Source organism: Oxyura jamaicensis, chromosome 15 (assembly GCF_011077185.1).
Source record: "Oxyura jamaicensis isolate SHBP4307 breed ruddy duck chromosome 15, BPBGC_Ojam_1.0, whole genome shotgun sequence".
Lineage (NCBI taxonomy): Eukaryota > Metazoa > Chordata > Aves > Anseriformes > Anatidae > Oxyura > Oxyura jamaicensis.
Window position 1 is genome coordinate 5,322,196 of NC_048907.1, and position 16,694 is coordinate 5,338,889.

General features: G+C 41.4%; 1 protein-coding gene across 13 annotated transcripts in view; it reads right to left on the reverse strand.

Annotated features, from left to right (window-relative positions):
• Window positions 1-16,694, reverse strand: part of MTMR3 (myotubularin related protein 3) — a 79,256-nt gene that overhangs the window by 38,456 nt on the left and 24,106 nt on the right. For 6 of the 13 annotated variants that reach the window (XM_035340208.1, XM_035340217.1, XM_035340216.1 and 3 more), the window contains 5 exons: window positions 10,107-10,187; window positions 5,376-5,456; window positions 4,897-4,986; window positions 3,530-3,646; window positions 430-462 (listed from right to left, as the gene is read on the reverse strand). In XM_035340208.1, coding sequence (XP_035196099.1) covers window positions 430-462; window positions 3,530-3,646; window positions 4,897-4,986; window positions 5,376-5,378 — 243 coding nt within the window. In that variant the 5' untranslated portion in view covers window positions 5,379-5,456; window positions 10,107-10,187. Of the gene's footprint in view, window positions 1-429; window positions 463-3,529; window positions 3,647-4,896; window positions 4,987-5,375; window positions 5,457-7,302; window positions 7,412-10,106; window positions 10,188-16,694 lie in introns of all 13 variants that reach the window. The other 7 variants (XM_035340219.1, XM_035340218.1, XM_035340215.1 and 4 more) reach the window with 2 other exon arrangements.

Here is a 16,694-nt window from a genome sequence, read left to right on the forward strand (position 1 = left end):
TAACATTTTAATTCCCCCATAAATGCAATTAGCTTACACAGAGAAAAATGATTAGACAGAAATATCAGCTGCAACGTTTGAAATTTTCTTAAGGAACGCCAATCAATGGAGATCAGCCTGGGAACCAAACTTGTTATGTGCACTGAGATATCACTGTTGAGTCTGCATTATAATCCCATGGATAAATACAAGGCAACACTTTTGAATGCCATAATCCCTCCAATTTATGCATGGTCTAAGGGATCTTTTGTTTTTGCATTTAAAACTCCATGTCCCTATTACTACTCAGATCTAGGAAATTATCCATGGAAAGGACTTTTGCACACAACCCTTTTCTGCAGTGTTGCAAGGTGAGCATTATCAACATTTAAATGTATTTATTTTCAAGCACAGGTGCAGCAAGTGATCTAGCAACATTGTGCTACTTACTGAGGTTTCACAAGCATCGTTTGGACAGCCAGTCTATTGAATTGCAAACAAAAAGAGAACAGTGAGGTACAAAAACAAAGACTAGGAATCCATTTTTAATTGGATCCTATTTCTTTCATGCAGTTGTCCTTATTAAGGTACAAGTAGTTGGCGTGCATTCTGCTTTCCCTGGAGGTCCATTTCTACAGCTACTGCACAGGAATATTCCACCTCCTCCAAGAGGATGTGCCTGCCCAGAACAGCTGCACGCCCAGCCACTGGGAACCACTGGGAACAAACACTTCTCACACGTGTTTTTACTGTGATACAGATGCTTGCTAACAATCTTCTTCAGCATACACAAATACCTCTCTCTGCTGAGGTGGGAAGGTTGTTACTATATCCTTAGGGTATTGATTTCTAGAAAAGTCACTGAAAATGAAGAAAAAACAAGTCTCTACAATTAGTAAACGCAATTACATTTTTTAGAAGGCCTTCTCAAAAGTAGCCAGGTGTTTTCTGAATAGGTCTAACGATATAAAAATAGAAAAGAATTGAGATGAACGTGATCAGAAAGTACTCAGTGATTTTCATTTAGAAAATCACCAATTGATCAACAATAGCCAAATTATTATTCCAAACTTTAGCGATTTAAATATGGTTCCTAATTACTACAAATACCTTTTTATCCTTACAAGTATTCCAAATCTTGTCTGCCTCGAACTCTAGTACTGGGGAGTTCACAGTAAGTTATTAGTGATGGTCAAATATGATTAGAGAAGAATAATCTGTATTCTACTCTACCTGCCACAGTACTTAATTGAATCTTTCTCACTAATGATGACATACAAAGCAGGACTAACAACCTCAGAGACGACAGACGGAGTTCTTACTCAGGCCTTACAAGGTCAGAACACTGCACATCAAAGTCAGTGAAGCAACACTAACACGGTAATATTGACAAAATTTTGTGCTGTCTTTCCTGAACTCAAACAAATAATATTTAAGAAAACATTAATTTTTGTTGCTGTTCATATATATTAAATTGGCAATTCTTCAAAAATTATCCCCCAATAATCCTAAGGACAGACACAACAGCAAGTGCAGTACATTCATTAATGCCTTATCTAATAAGGTAATTAAGTCATTTCCTGGCATTCCCAAGGACAAACTCTTGCTTTTTAGAATTACGCTTGTTTCTCATGTCTTGGCTCCTTGTTTATAAATATTCAGTCCTTTCCGCTGTCACTTCTACTTGCCAATTTCATACAACAGTTGAACTCTGAATTAAAAAATAAATAAGTAAAGCTAACAGTACACAGTACAGTAAGAGTTTTATTGTAGCAGACCCATTGGCAGAATTCAGCCTTAAGAGTTCATGTTCATATAACAAAGATGAGGACCCCTATAAAATGCACTGCTCGTAATGAGTCTTCCCTTTGTTGTTGACAGTACGGAGGGATGCATCTGGCTGGGCTGCAGTTGAGACATCCCAGCACCTAGCTGACCCTTGGCTCTCATCCCCCTGTGCATGTACAGATTAACTTTTAAGTCCCAAATCGTAATCCATGACTGAGTATGGAATAAGAGGAGGAAAGTAAAGTTATGCTACCTCTGCATACACACATGCATCATCTCCTTTGTATGGTCAGCAGTGGAAGGTAAGAGCCCTTAAATTTCCGATTAAATTATTGCCATCAGAAATTTCCTGCCATCATTTTAAATAATTGCCGTGTTCAGAAATAGTATCTTTATTTGCTGAAAAAAATACACCATCATGAATTCTGGCACTTTACATGTGCTCTTCATATTACGCTGTACGCAGATGTTCACCAGCCAGCAGATACACATATTCAGCCCATTATGTTGACAACTCATGAATTAAAAGAGCACTTTCTGTGATTAATGGTAACAGTGACAGGCACACAGAAGTCTGTAGGTAATAGAGCCATATGATTAGAGATAACGTAAAACAGTGAAGATTTAGTTTTAAACAATCAGTAAACAATGTTCTTATAGAATTAATAATTTGGCTCTGGCACAAAACAATAAAAGAACAATTTAAATTTAAGACTGATGTGGCATCAAGAGTTCAAACAGCTACGTGCACAGGAGATCTCACTGATGTTCCACACCGCTGTGCTGCCATGTGTCTCCGTCAAGTATGTGACAGCACCTGACAAGTCTTATGTTTTGTTGCCCTTGCCTTTGTCCGCCTTAGAACAACACGCATCAGTTTCGGTGTTTTACATTTAACTCACCACTTTACAGTTCAGGATTCATGACTGACACCTTACAACTAGCCAGAGTCAGGACTTCACTTCAACTAAGGAGACTGGTGAAAAACCCATCACCCATGGGGGAAAAAACGTGCTTAGATTGTGTAGATTTGTTTTGCTAGTTTATTATAAATATTAAAAAAAAATACTTCTGTGCTATGTATAATGTCCTAACGAATTCTATATATGGTTCACAGCTGGTACTGTATCTAGTAAGACTGGCATATGCCAATTATACCACTGTAAGGGACTGCACAATGCCCATTTAATTTATTTCTATATAAAATTTCTCTCTATGGCCTTGAGGAGCTAGATATGTAACCATTTTTAAGAAGGGATGTAAAGCTCTATGAAGAAATGCACAGGCATCTGACAAGGAGGTAAAATTCACAGATCTCTAGCGTTAATGGTAGCACCCAAACTATTCACCTTCAGGCATCAAACTTCAGTAGCTAAACTCTTCCAGATTCTCTTGGTGAAGCTTCTCTAAGCAAAATATGAACTTAGCTTAGATGTTGCAAACAGCCCGTTGGAAGACCCTGGGCTTGTCTATTGACCTTATACAGAGCTTAGGAGAACATCTGGCAGACTTAGCCAGTTATGGAGGGACCATAAAGTTGATGTGAAGTATCCTTACAGAGCCTCATTTTCAGGGGTGCTGAGCCACCTTTTGATGACTAAAAACACATCTGTTCTCTGTGAAAAATGAGACTTGAACATCACAAAGAGATTTTCTATTACCACTAACCTTAAAAGGCAGGATCACTGTACTGTCACCTAATTCTTTTATTTGGATTGAGTTCAAAAAGCTGTATTACTGTAGTAGCATGAATAACACTTACGTTCACAACAGACTCCTTGAATTTGATGTGAAGTCTGTAATTAGAAAGTGCAATGATGGCATCCTCTGCTCGTCCTACATACTCTGTACTCTCACCATGAAGTTCAATGAACGGGACCTTCAGAATAGCAAGAGAAATCTTTTAGAAAGCGTTTACCAAAACCACATGCCTCCTATAAATACCCACTCAAGCACACAATAACAAAAGAACAAACTGAAACGCTGCTGAGAACTCAAACCTAGCTATTATTGCTAAGAAGGAATTGCAGCCTCTGTTTTCTACAATTCTTTTTTTTTCTCATAGCTTGCCTATGTAGAATGTGCTTGGTTAGTTAAAACAGTGCATTTTTATTAAAAATTTGAGCAAAACATCTTCACATTTTGGCAAGCAGCCTGACCTCCTGATTTATGCTCTTGCTCCTTACTTCATGGAATGTGGCATTTCCATAATGTTATTAAATTCACCCTAAAGTGAATCATGTATAATCTTCTACACTGTTGGTCCCTTCACCAAGCAAGCTCAGACAACCAGCTCAGACTGGATACCTAACTGCTACACAGTGGAAGTCAGTTGGAGAAATCATACGTTTTGACTTGTATTTCTTGCTGCAAACAAGAAAACGCATGACACGCTGCTGTTTTATAGGTTGGAAGGAAATTATGATTGCAATCTTATTATGCTGCACCCAAAAACTGCAACTGTTTAACTAAAACCGAGATTTAAACCCATTTTAGCTGAGCTGAGTGAAACATTTCTAAGGGCTCAACTTGAAACTAAATTGGTTTTGCAACAACTTAGTTGAAATCAATTTAAAATATTTTCTATTAAAATGAAATAAGCTACCTCTTCAGTTGATATAAGGATGCCTACATTATTTTATCACCTGAAATAAACTGATTTCAACAGAAACTTTGGAAAAACAAAATAAAACAACAAAAGAAAAAATTTTGTGTAACATAAGACTTCTGGCCTTTTGGTAACAAGGAGTAATGGTAGAACTTGAATAACAGTGTTAGGTGGGAGGTTTTCTGTTTGTTTTATTGAAACATGAAGAGTTCTAAATTATGTAGTAAAAACTTTCCTAGTGTTGGTAGACAGGGACTATTACTAGGTTCTCAGTTCAGGAATAAGCACTTGAAATTACGACATGGGTATATGGTTCTACTTTTCAGACACTGAGGAAACTCCTGCAACATACCGCACAAGCTCTCTGTCCTGTCCAAATGTACATGAATCTTTGAACAGAAAGTGTTTCTCCAGTTACTGTACTGACTCACAAATGAAAATGCTGCAGGAGAGACCAGAAAATACACAGCTCAACAAGTGACATCGTGATCTCAACTGGCAAGAAGCACTGTGGTGATTACCTGAAGGTTCTCATCCTCTCGGATAAGCTGCTTCCTGGGAAAAATCTGATTAGCCTGGATGCATTCAAGGCTGTGCTGAGTCTCTTCATCCTGAGAAACAAAGCTTTACAGTTAACTTCAGCGCTGTCACTTACTGCCTTCTTCACAATGTAGCAAGTTATCAATGACCAATGAAAAGTTCAAACAGGATGGACTGTTTAGAGAATTCAGATATCAGTAACTTACTGAAGTTACTAAACTTACAAAGACAAGCACTCAATTAAATATGTGAGAAACAGATCTTCCTGCAGCCTGGTTAATGAAGTCATAAAAAAGAATGCCTTGACTGAACATTAAGAAAAAAAAAGAGTGTTAGCCTCGCTTAGTCTAACACTACACCTCAGGCTCAACAACTCACACACAAACATCAATTCACCAATGCTTTTTAGATTTTAGCCTATCCTGCTCTTTAAGAGTCTCTATAAAAGACTTTTGCTTACCATGACAGGCCCTGGACAGGAGGAGAAATCCTCGTCTTTACTTGCAGTATTTTGAGGCTCTTCTTCACTTAGTATTAAAATCTGAAAAAAAAAATAGAAAAGTATAGCAATGAAGACAAATTCATTTCCTTTTGACAAATAAACACAAATGAACTTTTAAAGGATAAGAATTTAGCTATTAGAAAACCTCAAGCAAACAGTAATCATGAAAAGAGGAAATTCGTATCAACTAACTCTCCTGCAAGACCATATTATTTCAAAATGCGTCAGCCTCCTTCTATTCCTCCTGAAAAAAACATCTCTGAATGTACTGCTGGGACAGCACCAGTCTAAATGCAGAAGTTACACCATTCTGTTTATATCAGTTAAATTAAAATGTGTTTATCTTTCTAGATCATCCTAAATTTCTCCCAAGCCATTTGCAGATGGTGATGCCCAGATACATCGGTTATAAAAGCCAAGGGATCATTGTGATCATTTATTCTGATCTCTAACACAGGTTGTCAGACTCTCCTTACTTACTTTTGTTTCAACTACGGCATATGAATTCAAATTCATATATGGATTCACAAAAGGGTAGAATTCCTCGTTTTATGGCTTACTTTTTACATCCATGGAGGTATCAATCTACTTATATCTTTGCACCTTTCCTTCCAGGAGCTCTGATCACCATGTACTAGCACCCCGCTCTCACCACTATCTAGCAATGCCCCTGTCTTTTATCACCTGCAAATTTCCTGAAAATATTGAAGAGCACACAGTCCTGAAGTTTATGTAATTGACCCTGCTAGGAACTTGATGAATACAGGAGTTACAATTTGATTTTGAGATGTGCCTTTTATTTATTTTAATGCAGGTCAGTGTTTTTCTGTTTTGTTTTTGGTTTGTTTTGAAGAATTAATATAGGTAATTCAGGGCTACTTACATCACATAGAAGACACAAAGTTCAACCTAGCAGTCATGTTTAGTCAGTTCTCAGTTCGTGTGTCACCTCACTGCTAAATATATTTGCAGTTACCGGTGTTGCAGTTGACAGAAAACCACTGAACACAGCACAAGCACGCAGCAGGAAGCGCTGATGCACTGCCCACTGCCCACAGCGCTCCCGAGAGCCAAGGGGCAGCAGGTAGACACCTTCCGAAACGAAACCGTCCTGCTGCGGAAAAAAGAACAATGAGAAGAAAGTGGCCTGACACCTCTGTTAAATAGGAAGCGCGCCAACAAAGAGAGTGCCTTTATGTCCCCAGAGCAGGGAAGAAATGGCCTGCAAAGGCTGGCACACGGGTCCAAAATCCCGCAGCATGTAGAGGGATGTTTTTGAGCTGGAACAGGGCCATGGCATGATGCTAAGCCTGTATTCTCTACTCCTTCAGCCATTATTTCTACTTCACTAAATACAAACTCTAAATATGAACTCAAAACAAAACAAACCTGTTCAGGCTAGACAGAAAAAACTGGAACTCCTGAGCCCCACATTTTAAATGCCTCCATGAAAACTGAACGGCTCCGGGTCCCAGTAAACAAAGCCCGGGGTGGGTCCTGAGGGGAGGCCCTTAAACACCATGCTGATAAACAGCGAAACCCCTTAAGCATTCCCTATAGTACAGGGCAAATAAAGCAGTATTATTATAGGAAATTTCAACAGCAAAGGCACTCCACAACAGAATACCAGAAGAGTTTAAAAAGTTAGAGATTATATTTAATTACAAATTTTAAAAGATTAATTATTCAGTCAACTGCAAAAGTTTGTTTGTCTTGGGCTTAAAAATTGTGAGCTTTTTACAGCTACATATGGACCATAAAATTGCAGCCCTCGTGTTCAAAACACGAGCTCATGCTCGATTCCAGCATGACGCAGTACTTCATGCATGTTGTACTCAGTTAAGCTTATCTTGTAAAAAAACATCTGCTTTTGACTTGAAGATACCAGGAAAGGAGGAGTTCAGCAGCTCCCTCAACCACATTTGGTTTCAGCTTCTAGCCCTTGGTTCTCACTCTGTGTTTCTCAGATTATGGGATGCACCACTCTCCTTGATCTGCAAGACGTTAAAAAAGAGCCTCGTGTTCAAGCAAATTGCACATGATGGCTGGCGAAGTAACAGGTGCAGCCTGGAGTAACTCTGCAGTGTATCCTGCTATCACGAAGACCAACGACTTAAGAGAAGATGGGTTTAAAAATGACGATTTACACAAATCTCCTTCTCCAGCCTCACAATAACAATAAGCTTCCACACTCAGCCGTCAGTTCTACAGCCAGCCAGAAGGATGAGGAGGAGTTAAGGGCACATCCTCCTCAGAGGTGTTTCCCTAAACATCCCCGTCACCATTTCTGCAGGCTGCCAGAGGCAGCATGTTGGCTTCTGCAGCCTTCTGCAGCCACCTACCTTAGCAAAGAAACACACACCTAATTAAAAAGATAAGCTTCATTACAAATTTAAAGCATGCTTAGTAGCACTGATGAAGAGTTTTAGTAGGCATTGTGATGTAAACAAAACTGCTCTTTACACTTCAGTTTGATTAGATGCATTTATTTCAAGAGTTTACTGTACAACCCTGTACATGTCGATACTGGCTTATAAACAAAATCTCTCATACAGTTTTCCCAAAATCCAGCAGAGGCTATTCAAATTACCACAGAACAAGTTTCTTATTCTAATGACTGCACTCAGCTGCAAAACAACTTCTCCTTACTACTGTGACTTTTTACACGCTTGAGTAGAATCATACCTTTTTGGGGAATTTTGGGAAAGCTGTGTGGAAGAAAAATATGCTGGTTTCAGCTTTAATCAGGATTATCAGATATAAACTGTGATATTGCCAAGATAAATGGTACAAGAGCTTAGAAAACTATTTCTAACTACACATTCATGTTGCTACTAGGTGTTAGTAACAAATACTGATCCCAGTAGTTCATGATCTCGTGATCACAGGACTGAGCACAAAGGAAGGGAAATACACCCCTGGGAGCAGGGACATGGACCACATGCGATTTTCGGTGGCAGCCCATATTGACGCGGTGTGAATTAATTCCGAAACCCCACTTTTCTATCTCAATTTCCTTCCATTACCAAAGCTTTCTAACCCATTTCTATCTGGACACATAGCAAACTCTTCCAGGTTAGTCAAGTGAATAGAAGAGGGATGATTGCAATCGCGTGTCACCTAGAGCAAGGGGGTTTCTGATCCTCATTTTGAGAGCCCTGCCCTCAAGGTGAGCGTGAGGACATTCTTCATATTGTAAACTCCAAGAAGGCACTCTGTTGAATTTTACACGTAATTAACACACCATGCCACTTTCAAGGTCAGCTTGATAGGAAATTAGATTTCTTCAGTGGGTTCATGCCAATCTCATGTTGACCCATCCCATCTTTTGCTGATCAGTGGCAGAATGGAATCAGAATGCCAGTTCTGTTTAACTGCAGCTGGCAAATGAGCAGCACTTCCATGACACTTAAAAGCACTTCCCAGAATGAAATGAAAATGTTCAAATACAGCTTAGATTATAACTGACCAAGAAAACACCTTCATAAAAACCAGCCTCAAATCCAGGCTTGCTCTTACACATAGGATCACGTATAAATAGTAGATAGCTTATAAATAGTATAGTGAGGCTTGTTTTTGTTGTCAGAAATAACTTGTACGACTGCAGCCAAAAAGTTTATTATGGTATCGATTTTCAGTGCTGTCCTTTCAACTGTATTATACAGCTGTATGTTACACCAAAAAAAGATTGGTGGTGTTAATTCTCCATCCTTATATTCTTCTCGAAAGGATAAATGCTTAGTAAAGCTTGTAACCTCAGTCTATTCAGCCAGAATGGGAACATCTTAATTACCTCTCACTTAAGATGTACCTTCTGCTTTAAATTATGTACATAATTAAGACATAATAGCCATGTGTTTGCCAGCAATTCTAAACAAAAAAGAGGAAATAAAAAAGGATGACTTAAATTCACATATTTACATATAATTGGACCTATAAATTACAGCAAAGGAAAGAAAAATTGGAGGAAGAAGAAAAATGAAGTACCAGCACGTTTAACTTTCTTCCCATGCCATCCCCTTCCAGCTACTGAATTCCATTTAGTTTAGTGATAATCACATCGAGGTGCCCCTCAGACTCAAAACGTAGCTGTTTACTTGCTGTGTCACAGTTGTCTTCTTAGTTTCAGATAGGAATCCAAGATTTTGACAAAGGAGCATTAGAAAATTTGAGCATGAAATATGCAAGAATGCGATCTGGCTGTAGCAAAAGATGCTTCTATTACAAAGTGAAAACACTTCTTCCTTTTCACAGGAGGAAGGAAATTATTCTGAGATAAGGATAAACACTCAGTTTCCCATGTTTCAATCCCTAACAGCAAGGTTTCCCCTCTTTCCTGGCACTGCATGTAGAAATAACTGAATAGCTTTCAAAGGTATTTACTGGTGATGTAGTTAAAAATACGGGCATTTACACATTATTCTGAAAGAGGACAGACAAAGAATTGTTTGAAGATTTTCAGGAGAGCTAGAATCATTGTATGGAAAGTACAGGTATCTTGGTGTTCTGTTTTTCTGTTTTATTTCTTAATTACAGGTTGCAAATACCAACTCAGTAAAATGTATGTATTTTTGTCTAATATCTTGGAAAATGCTTTAATTAAGCAAATAACCAGTAATAATCAATAATAACTGTAGAACCCGCATTCAGCAGGTAGCTTGTCTTACCAAAATAATACGATAAGCTTACCAAAATATGAGAGAGAATAAAACAGTCCTCTTTGTCCCAGAAAGTTTCAGACGATACTCTTCCAGTATTTCACATTGGCAACTGCAAATAAAAAGACAGTTCTTTAAAACGTGAGCCTTCAATTGAAAAAAAAAAAAAACACTTTTTAAATAGCCAGACACTTACTTGTACGAGAAACTCAGCTGCTATGCTGGTTTGCCCTAATTAAAGAGGAAAGTAAGAAGTACTAACGAGCATGCAAGCTGTAATCACTGAAGAGGGAATTCGGCATTTGGATGCTGACAGGTACACGCGCTCCGGCTAAGGCCTGATTTCTGGCAGGGAACAGTTCAGAAATCGTGGCCACCAAGCAAGTCAAATCTTTTTCAAAATTCCTTTGCACGTGGAAATTTAAAAAAAATAAATTACTTGGCAATACGAAGTACAGAAAAGCTCTGGTGTAGAATATCCAACTGTTTTTGTCCCGATTTTTAGAAGTGATTTTTCATTTTACGCTAGTTTCCCCCCACAAACAGGGGTTATGGTCTCAGTACTTTTGGACAAAGCTGCAGAACTGCCCCAGTGACCAGCAATGCTCACGACGTCATTCTTCACAAGCCCCATCTTTTTCGCTTTCCAAGTGAATGGCTACTCTACAAACATAAATTTAAGTATTCTGTGCCAAATATGTATTTGCCACCCCCCCCCCCCCCACACACACACACAAAAAAAAGAGTATTAACCATCTAATTTGCCTCATTCCTACGCAGTCACCTCAGCAGGTATTCAAAGGGCTCTTCCATAGCATCGGAATGAGTGCTCCACAGCGTGAGTCACGCGGGATGCTGCGTTCTCTACCAAAATACTCAAACCCTAAAATTAAAGTTCCAGACTAAAACCAACCATTCCTAAAGCATGCAAGCAGCCAGAATGATGGAATACCACTCCCTCGCATCCCCAAAACTTGTTCTTCACAATAACTTGGAAACTATTCCAATGCCACGCTGCGCGTGTATGTGCCTAGAAAGTCAAACTTACAAACCCATACAATCCTGCCGCTAGAAATTGCTTCCTTGCACCGGGAGGTGCCACAACTTGTGATAATTTTCACATCAAGGCCAATTTCCAAAATCTTTGTTTTGCATTTATCGCATTGTTGTTTGTGGTTTAGGACAGAAAAAGAATAAAAAGTTCCTTCAGTACCCAAAAAAGGGATACGTAATTTTAGGACTGACGCAGTAAGAAGGGATGGTTAGAGAGGACAAACTTAGACACTTCAAGCAAAAGGAACTCTACCACTTCATGCATTTCAGCACGCGTGTTAGGGAGATCTCATGCATTCATCTCCCATTAAGAAACGGTGCCATAATCTGCCCTCACAAAGACAGTAAGAGGATACGCTGCAGATGACCGCAGCTGTGGCAAAGCTGGTTGTCCATCAACAATTCTGATTTGATGCAATAGTTCCGAAAAGCATCATTGGGTTACCTGCAAAAGAGGTCAAGGTTTTGGGGTTTTGATTTTTTAAGTCTCCTGTAGCTCACAACCAGCAAGCTAAATTCCAGTCCCAAAAGCTTTGTGGCCTGATAATTAAACATGGCAGACGAAGCAAAAAGAACACCATTTCAGCTTGAGGTACAGGTTGATCGTGCAACGAGTTCCACTGCTTGGCTGGACAAAGTCACCTTTGACGGGAATACTTAGCAAGCTTATTAAACAAACAAACAAAAAGCTATGAAGGCAGACTACGCAACTCATGAATGTCTCTTCAGAGAAACTTTTCTGGCCGCGTCCATGCTTTTAAAAAGGCAAGGCACATTTTTAGGGTAGCAGGATGTGGACTTATTTTGTGTGTTTTGGGTCCAAGCAAAAACCTTCACAAAATCTGCAACAAACTTTTTATTGAATTTAATGAGGTTTGGAAGAAACCACCGCGTCTCAAGGGCTTTGTAGAGAGGCTTAAAAACAGGAGAAACTGTTCCAATCCAAGTGTTAATAATTCTGCTTTATTTCTGCCAGCATTCAGCAAACACTCCGCGGCGCGCTCGTTAGCATTCCTCTCGCAAGGCTGCTGCTCGCAGATAAGCACCGCGAACGTTATCGCTTCCTAAGTCAACAACATGTGCCAAAGTGAAAAAAGCGGGCCGTAGGAAGGAACCTCACCAGCAAGTCACCACCAGCTCCAAAACACTAATTAGGGCAGGGAGGAGCAGGCCCAGGCCCTGGTGTGTGACTGCCTCATTATCATGGCTAAGCAAATCTAAGTTTGCCCCCCCCCCCCCGGACAAGGGAGCCGCAGCCCCCAGCTGCGTGTCCCCAGCCTCTGTACCGTGTTAGCTCCTCTGTCTGATCCACAACGGAAAGCAAAGGCTAGAAGATGGAAAAAGGAGCAGCTCCGTTTCCTTCAGTAAACCCTACAAAGGCATCTAGGAACAGAAAAGGCTGCGTACAGCTTTCTTCTTAGGCTGCCACACGTGCTCACAGCTGGGTGGCTTGCTGGGGATGTTTTGTTTAAGCACAGACACGGGGGTGCTGAAGGACACGCTAACTATCCAACTTTAATTATGTAAGAAGCCATTCGGCTATACGGCTCTGATGCTTACGGTGATCCAAACAGCAACACCTACGCTGAGCCTTTGCTTTGAACCAGCCCCCTAGGAGCCTTCTCTCTGTTGCCTATTTCATAACCTTAGCCATCAGGCAAACGAAACAGGTGACGTGAACGCACAGGTCTTGCCTCCCTTGTCTTGTCTTGGAAGATGCTATGAAGAAGCAGAGAAAGGGAATGATAGAGCAATCATGCTGCAGTAGTGAAAAACAAGAAATAATTAATGGGAAAAAAATCTAAATAACAGTTGCTGAGCACTGCAAGATTTTCAAGTTGTAGATCTGCTGCCCCAGAGCTATTCCCAACTTACTGACCCTCCAGCAACCCCAGCCAGCTCCAAAGCTGGCCCTGCTCGGAGCAGGGTGCTGGACTACCTACCTGACCTCCACTGTCAGTTACACCACGCGTCTGCAGCAGGGTTCTTCTGGACGTTTATTTAAATGAAGCAGTGGCAAACGGATGTAAAAAAAAACTTCTACGTTTTAAGAAATGTTTATTGAAGTCCAAAAAGCTGTTGCTTTATAGTTACTTCACTGAAAGGATGCATCCAGCAAGAACAGAAAAAGTACGACTTTATGTTCATAAAGCAAAACAAGAGAAGAGCTTTTGAAAAAAAAAACAAATCCCAATCTTCTCTTCTGGAAGCTGACAATTGTAAAGGTTTTTCTCCCTCTCCCTTTGCTGAAACGTTGCATTTCTGCGCTGGTTATGCCACACCATGTCACAACCGTACCATTATGCAAGGCAGGCTTCTGACTGAAAGTTCTCTATTTCTGTTTACATTTCTAATGCTGTGCAATGCTGCTGGTTCCCACAGAACCTGGCTGTGCCGTGACTCAGCCTCCTCTTGCACCACACATCTCCCACTTACCACTTTGTTGCCTTTTTGGTTGTTCCCTTTGCGCTTGCATTTTGTCTTAGATCGTTCTTCTCCTTCTTTTTCATGTTCTACCTAGTGGATTTCAGCTTGCTTCCCCCTAGAACTGTTTTCACGCTGTCCTCAGAAGCACTTTGCTCCCGTGCTCCTGTTCCTCAGCCTGCCGCCGGGGCGATGCGGGCGTCTCGATGAGAGCGCTGGGACCCAACTGAGCGCAGCCGCTCCTGAGGCTGGGTATCGCAAGGCTGCGACTTACAGAAAGCGTTAACACGTGCCCAGAAGGGAAACACTGGCCTTCGAGGAGGTACTTCCCAGTTACGTGGCCACGCGTCTTCTCTATCACCCACTTTTCCAGGTTAAGCTAAGCAACCGGTGCCAGGCTGGAGAGCAGTGGGATACGACGAAAGATGGAAGCGATGGAAGAATGGAGTAGAATGAAAGCAGTAAAAGCACTGCCAGGACTGCAGCACCTTAATAGCTAACGGTAATTAAGAAAAAAATTAGCCTTGCATTAAGAAAGGCCCATTTTTCCCCAAAAGGATGTAAAGAATAAACACCAATAGGCCCTTTGGTGGGATTACAGTATTCTCCATGAGGAGCAAGCTTTTCTGAATAATTAGTTCTGTATTATTCGTCACTCATCTCAAACCAACCAAGGCCAAAACACTGTGGCAAGCTTGAAATCACAATCTGAAGACAGCTTTGCATTTTCTTAGAAAATTTCTGATTGTTCTTTGAATTCCTTTTTCATAAAGCCCTGAGATTCACAAGCTGCAGTTGTGTTCGTGTATAAGCCAGGACGTAACTTACCTGTCACATCTCCTGATGAACCACCAAGAAGCCTAAAGCTCACTTAACAGCCTGTTCTTATTCTCCTTTCCTTTCAGGTTTGTATTCCTTAACTTTTATTGCATGACAGGCAAGTAACATCTATCTAGAAGGACCAAACCGAAGCGAGATCCACAGGGACGGATGTGGATCCAGTGGTCCTCATTCTGAAAGCTCACAGGACACAGAATCCTGACCTGGGGCCTGAGCTGGTGGAAATTGGAGTAGTTTTGTGTAGATTCCAGGCTAGAAGAGTAATCTGTTGTGTTGGGAAAGGAAAATGACATCAAAAAGGAACCGAAAAGTCATCTTCATGACTTCTTATGGCAATGTTAGACTGGAAGTTATGACAAAAAGCAAGTGAGCAAGACTGAGTTCAGATGGCAAGAGTTTTCACTTGAAGTAGCAGAAGAGCGTGAGGGAGCAGCTCGCTCCCCGTGCTCCCCATTTCCCAAGAGCATCCCCACTGGCCACCTCCCAAGGCAGCTCTCCCTCTCTTTTTTCTTCCTTCCTAAAACAAAGGCTGCAAATGAAGAAGGAACAGGGAGAAGAGGCTGCTAATCAAAGCCACAGCGGTTATATGCATCCTTCCCAACTCCTGTTCATCTTTCTCCCCACCTCTACAAATGTTTTTCTTTCCCTCAATCCTTTCTGCACCCAGATGAACACCAGAGCAGAGGAGGCTACAGCTCTAGGAGAGCAGCAGGACACAGCACCAACCAAGGCATCCTTGGGGAAATACAGCCTGTAAGTCTATGCCACACTAGAGAGTAATGTAATACTACAAGCAATGCAAGAAGAACGTTCTGGAAGCGGGATGAACTAAGCCAGTTTGATTTGAAGACTCCTCATGAGCGACTTGAAGCTCTGAAGATCTTGTCCCATTGAGCTACTCCAGGACCTGGTACACGGAGCTACAGCCATGAGTTCCCGCGTGCGTACACTGACCTCACTTTGACTGGGCTCCATCTGGCACAAAGCTTTTAAAACCTCTGTAACAAGAGACCACTCCACGCTTGTCATAAGACAACTTTATTTAAATACCAAATACCAGCCATGAATAAACATTTTTTCCTGAAAGCACTGAGTAGGTGAAGTTATTACAAGGTGTCCGTGACTCGGTCCTCTGGCGCTGCTCAGGGCCCCAGCACCAAGCAGCTGCACGGCCGGGCCACGAGGAGCCCGGGCTCTTACCTGCACCTCGAGGCCACCTGCTCACTTAGGGACTGGCATTTTAATCCACTAATTCACAGGTTAGGTCAAAAGACCCCGCTCTGCCAGGCAAGCCACGTGGGTGCAATGCGCACACACCATCACCATCTCTATCCAGGAAGAAAAGGCCCTTGAGAGGCTCAGTGAGGGTTCAGTGACTTACAGGAGCCTGCAAGATGATCTTTTCAGCCTGGCACTCGCCACATCTCCCCCCATTTTTCACACTATATTTAAAAAAAGACTATGTTCAGCTCTCTGAAGCAGGTTGAGCAGTGAAAAAGAAGAGGGTACTGATGCCACAGTTCTCCCCAAAGCGCTCCTTCTTCCTTGCATTACACAAACTCTGACATCTCAGCCCCTTCACCCTATTCCCAGACACAAACCAACACATAAAGGAGTCCAGAGGGCCAGACAACGATGCGGTCCAAAAAATACCATGTTTAACACTACACACCGTCGTGCTTCCGGACCAGATGCTGATAAAAAGCAAAGCCCATAGCAACTGGAGGGCCGTTGTGGGATTTTAGGCAGCTCGAGGATCACTTTAATTCCTGCAGGAGCGGTGACACTTTCTTCCCAAAACTAGTCACTTAACTTGCTCATCTCTTAAGCCGTTATTGACGTAGCCCTCCGAGCACCAAGTAGGTTGCTTAAATAGCAGAATTTACAGTTCAAAGACACTCACAAGACCCCAAGGGCATTAGAGCTGTTCAGCAAAAAGCTCCTCCGTACCAGCAGGAACCGAAGCTGTCTCTGGCTGTAACGCGCAGCAGCGACACTTGGTCAGCAGCAACCACCTCAGAACTAAGGGTTAGCATCTCCCAGGCAGCCAGGGCAGGGGATGAGTACGTTGGAGTACAGCATTAGCAGTTTCTTTGTGGTATAGAAATAGTAAGTTAAATCAACACAGGAAAAGCGTACGTTCAAGTAACTCTTTAGAAGCACCTGCAAAACAAGGCTGATTAACACAATTGAACCAAGTAATCATGCTCGAAGAGCTAACCTAGGTAGAGAGCCAGCTTTATTTAATCAAAAGACCCTTTCATATGAACTGACCACCTCAAATCACATTTCAGGAGTTATT